At 38.4% G+C, this 4,726-nt stretch overlaps 1 protein-coding gene across 1 annotated transcript; it reads right to left on the reverse strand.

The window, feature by feature from the left end:
- Positions 1-494: 494 nt before the first annotated feature.
- Positions 495-1,860, reverse strand: LOC103644025 (uncharacterized). The gene is made up of 6 exons (XM_020546948.1): positions 1,753-1,860; positions 1,392-1,668; positions 1,219-1,303; positions 1,016-1,140; positions 854-925; positions 495-754 (listed from the first exon to the last, which is right to left on the reverse strand). Exons 2-6 carry the CDS (start codon positions 1,639-1,641, stop codon positions 678-680), a joined length of 609 nt encoding a protein of 202 aa, XP_020402537.1. The 5' UTR covers positions 1,642-1,668; positions 1,753-1,860; the 3' UTR covers positions 495-677.
- Positions 1,861-4,726: the final 2,866 nt, after the last annotated feature.

A 4,726-nucleotide genomic window follows, 5' to 3' on the forward strand; every position in this document is an offset into this window, starting at 1 on the left:
AAAGTTACTGGGTGATCTGGATGTGGACGCTGCTAAGCAAGGGGATTGTAGCCTTGAAGGCCAGGCTGGCATACAATGTTGTCCATGGACTCTTACTGCTAGTGAGTAAGCAGACCAGCTATGTGCAAATGTAACGGTGCAGTGGCAGCAGTAGAATTAAACAAAGGGATGTGGTTTATTCAGTAAATCAACTGAAAGCTTAAAGAAATCAGACAGTGGTTCAAATGGCTACATGTTTGCTCAAAACAATGCAAGTCCCATCTGGAGCACAAGCTATGACGATGCTAAATAAGTAAGCACTACTCTTGATCATGTCATTACTTAGGAATTCCACGGAGGTTAGACATAATACAAAGTGAATATTTTTTCTCATAATATAATATATTACAGATTTGGAGACTGTTTGCATTATCTAAATGTATAACCCATACAGATTATTACGGGAATTCAAATTTTCGCCCAAAATATTTATTAATCATTTTCACGGTAAAAAATTTGACAAAATATCTCTTATTAAACCCATGTCATAGGTATTACAAATAAGATTCATAGACATACAAGTTTGCCTCCTGTTGCTTTTGGTTGATCAATAACAGTACGACATGTATTCTATCAATATAGAATCTCTCTACGCCTAAACATAGTCCCAATTATTGCTCTTTGCGAATTTGTAGAATCTATCTACGCCTTTGTTCTTCAAGAAATGTCACAGCAAACTGATGGTTGTTCAGCGCCACCAAAGCTTTTTGGATTGCTGCAATGAATGCCACAATTAATCACATCTACATGTAGTTCATGATATAACGAGAACAATCACGAATTAAATGTAACTAATTTTTTAGAATATACTTACGTCCAAAATGATGGGTGTTGTGATGGAACGGATTGAAGTGTATTGCGGTATGATCCGAAGACTCGAGACACTCTAGAATTACACATTTAAACCTCCGTTACGAATCATTATAAAGCAAAACTTAGTGACAGATGTTTTGAAAGGCGTAAAGACATGTTGTACCTTGTCTTCTGAACCGTCTAAACATAGTCCCAATTATTATGCCATAATCCTCCTTAGCCAACGCCCAGCGGAGTGCATTTTTGTTTAGTAGGTCACCCCAAACTTTAATGATATGTAAATATCCCCTACGACATTGATTTTGGTAAGAATAGTTTAGTAATATTTAGACTTGAATATATAACTCGACAATTAACAGAATATACCTAGCATCCATTATAACAATCTTTCTGAAAGGGCCCCACATTGTGCGTTGTATTGTATCCAAGTGGACTACAACAGCCATAATGTCTACAAAAATAACAGTTTATAAATGGATTAATACTGAATTTTGTGTAAACGATATTTTAATAATATTAAGAGAGCGATATATTCTTACCGACTAAAGTCCTGTTTGGCAACTCGGCAATATCAGCAAGGTTCAAGAGTATTTGTTTTGGGAATGGCGCCATTTGAATTGGAACAGTGTATGGCTCCACGATAGTTTGTTGGTCAAGACACAATTCCATGGGACCATTTAGATGACGAAAATTAAATTCACCCGGATGAAGATTGAACTTTACATTATGCATCTTGTAAACATGCTTTTCATGGAGCAAATTGTCGAAATGTTTGACTGTCTCATACATATATGTTATGGCCTCGATCTTGGCTCCCTAATAGTATTTCAGTAGGAGAAGAGGCGATGGTATGAAGATCGTGTAACTTTGAAAATGAAACTTAAAGAATTGTTGGCTTACATTGATGTCAGATAAAACGAAATGTTGTCTGTCACGGAAACGTGGTTCCTTCGGGAATTTAACTTCTACCCGAGCGACAATACTGTATTTGCGTGGTAGCCCATAAAAATCTTCTTCACGGTAGTCGTCAAACAGCCTGAAGCTATATTAAACATACGACTAAATAACGGTCATAACTTTGATAGACAAATTTCGTTTATATAATAACTTACATAGGCATCCGTTTTAGGCGGTCCGCTGCGGCTCTTTCGCGGTTCAATACGATCGGTTCCATCAAAACCTTGTTGCCTTAAAATTTAGAAATTTAAATAGAACACATGTCATACTTTCGCGGTTCAATACGACCGGTTCCATCAAAACCTTGTTGCCTTAAAATTTAGAAATTTAAATAGAACACATGCCATACTTTCGCAGTTCAATATTATATATTGTTGTTACTGGTTGCACTATGGTTTTGTTCACTTCAAAGAACGATACAAGGCTATGAAGGCTCTGGAAGACACTGAGAGATTCAAACTTGACGGTGAGTTTACTTCTCTATCTTCCTTCTGTAGTTGGTCAATTTTGCTTCATGTATGAAGAAAGCCATGATTGTTTATGTCTATCAGGTCAGCTTCTGGCTTGTTCACTTGCAAAGCCTCTTGCTGATAAGAAGGACGATACATCAGCACCTAAAAGGAGGTCCATTGCTCCCAAGTTATACCCCACTTGGATATGGACTGATGGGAGCCTATAACCCACTCGGAAATGGCCTGGCAGTGGCAGGCGCTTACAATCCGTATGGAAATGGACTGGCAGGTGCTTATGGTGTGCTTGGTGCTCATGCTGCACAGGTAGATGAAATCTTATATTTACACTGTTCTCTGAACCAACTGTTGCAGTGGTATTTCCGTGTTTGGTCCTTGGTCTTTGGCAGACCGCAGCATCATGTAATTAATTTGTCCGATGACATGTTTGTGGTGTATTGGTGTGTATGTACAAGTATATCTCTACTACTCTTATGTTATTTTAAAGGAGGGAGAGCAAGGATCTATAGCCTTGAGACCCCATATAGATGAAGATGTGCACTGCATCATGTAGTACCATTTATAGATTAAACCTTATAATTTATGAGTATGGGGCCACAAGGCCTTCGACTCATATATACCTCCCCACTAATATTTTATCTAAATATTAGCATCAACCGATATATACCGGTAGAATGCATATAAACTTTATACCCCAATACAAACCACCAATACACACAAGCATACACGACATTAACAACATTGTTTGTTAGGAAAATTCAACTTAAACATGATCGAAAAAATGAAACCAAAGTGGATAGTGAACAGGTACTCATAGTTCAAGTGTATTTCTAAATGAAATTCCACAATTCCTGAAAATAACAATCTGACTGACATCAACATGGTTGTCCGTTCACAAGTTACTATATGAGCAAGTAGTGGAGTTAATTCATGGCAGAACATCTAGAGACAAATGTAAACCCATGAAACAAAGTATCAATCAGTGTTTCAACATGACTGAATGTGTTCCATGTCTATGGCAATTTACTAACACATCACAGGCTATGTTCCATGGGTATGGCAATTTACTAAAATATCACAGGCTATTAAAGAACAGTTGCAGGAACAATCTGACTGAAATCAACATGGTTGTCCGTTCACAAGTTACTATATGAGCAAGTAGTGGAGTTAATTCATGGCAGAACATCTAGAGACAAATGTAAACCCATGAAACAAAGTATCAATCAGTGTTTCAACATGACTGAATGTGTTCCATGGGTATGGCAATTTACTAACACATCACAGGCTATGTTCCATGGGTATGGCAATTTACTAACATATCACAGGCTATTAAAGAACAGTTGCAGGAACAATCTGACTGAAATCAACATGGTTGTCCGTTCACAAGTTACTATATGAGCAAGTAGTGGAGTTAATTCATGGCAGAACATCTAGAGACAAATGTAAACCCATGAAACAAAGTATCAATCAGTGTTTCAACATGACTGAATGTGTTCCATGGGTATGGCAATTTACTAACATATCACAGGCTATTAAAGAACAGTTGCAGGAACAAAATTGTTTGAAAGCTTACCTTGGCCTGAGAAGATGCGGAAGCCGTCGATGTGTTGCAGCGAACTCCCGACGGTGTCCTGCCGTCCGGTCCGGGTCAACCAAGCGCCTTATCCCTTCCTTTTTCCACACCCCTCGCTAGCCGAAGCAACAAACTACTACAATGAAACCCCCATACACAATTTCAGTAAACACTCGATGATCAATGTAGCCGAAACAACAAACTAAATAACTTAAGAACAGAAATAATGGTCCACTGCGACCAGTTTCACAATTGATGCTGATAGCCCAATAAAAATACATATCAAACAAAACCAAATTCTGTAGTGCTACCAGGACCACGAACAATGCAATGACAGTGAGGAACAAAGATCTAAGTTTTCGTCTGAATAACTATAAGTAGCTGGGGAAAGTTTCAACAACAAAATTGAGATAAGATAACAACCGACACTTGGATGAACAGTTGCAGCACATCTAGAGACACATGTAAACCCATGAAACAGTCTCATATTCTCATTTGACAGATGTAAACCCATGGAACACATTCAGTCATGTTGAAACACATTCATGGCATCAGAATAGTACACGCACCAAAGTATTTCTGTTCAAGTTTACACGCACCAAAGTTTACACACACCAATGGCATCAGAAGAGTACACGCACCAAAGTTCAGGCATGAAATAACTTGAAAAATTGGTACCCGCAACGCAGAAATTCACGCAACACAGGTACCATTGACGCAACATTGATAACATTGCCATACCCATGAACATATTAAACATTGAGGCATGTTGAAACACAAGATCTGGCAGAGAACTGAACTCACCGGCGAAGGCGTTGAAGCCCACTGCACAGACAACGAGCGTGATGAATAGACAACGAGCGTGCTGAACAGA

Source organism: Zea mays, chromosome 1, assembly GCF_902167145.1.
Source record: "Zea mays cultivar B73 chromosome 1, Zm-B73-REFERENCE-NAM-5.0, whole genome shotgun sequence".
In the NCBI taxonomy this organism is placed as follows: domain Eukaryota; kingdom Viridiplantae; phylum Streptophyta; class Magnoliopsida; order Poales; family Poaceae; genus Zea; species Zea mays.

Excerpts from the sequence above, each read along its gene's own strand:
- LOC103644025 (XM_020546948.1), bottom strand. The coding sequence starts at position 1,641 with ATGTATGAGACAGTCAAACATTTCGACAATTTGCTCCATGAAAAGCAT. Across the intron at positions 1,141-1,218 it reads ATTGTTATAATGGATGCTAG|GGGATATTTACATATCATTA; the intron begins GTATATTCTGTT and ends TCAATGTCGTAG. Across the intron at positions 926-1,015 it reads TAGACGGTTCAGAAGACAAG|AGTGTCTCGAGTCTTCGGAT; the intron begins GTACAACATGTC and ends GTGTAATTCTAG.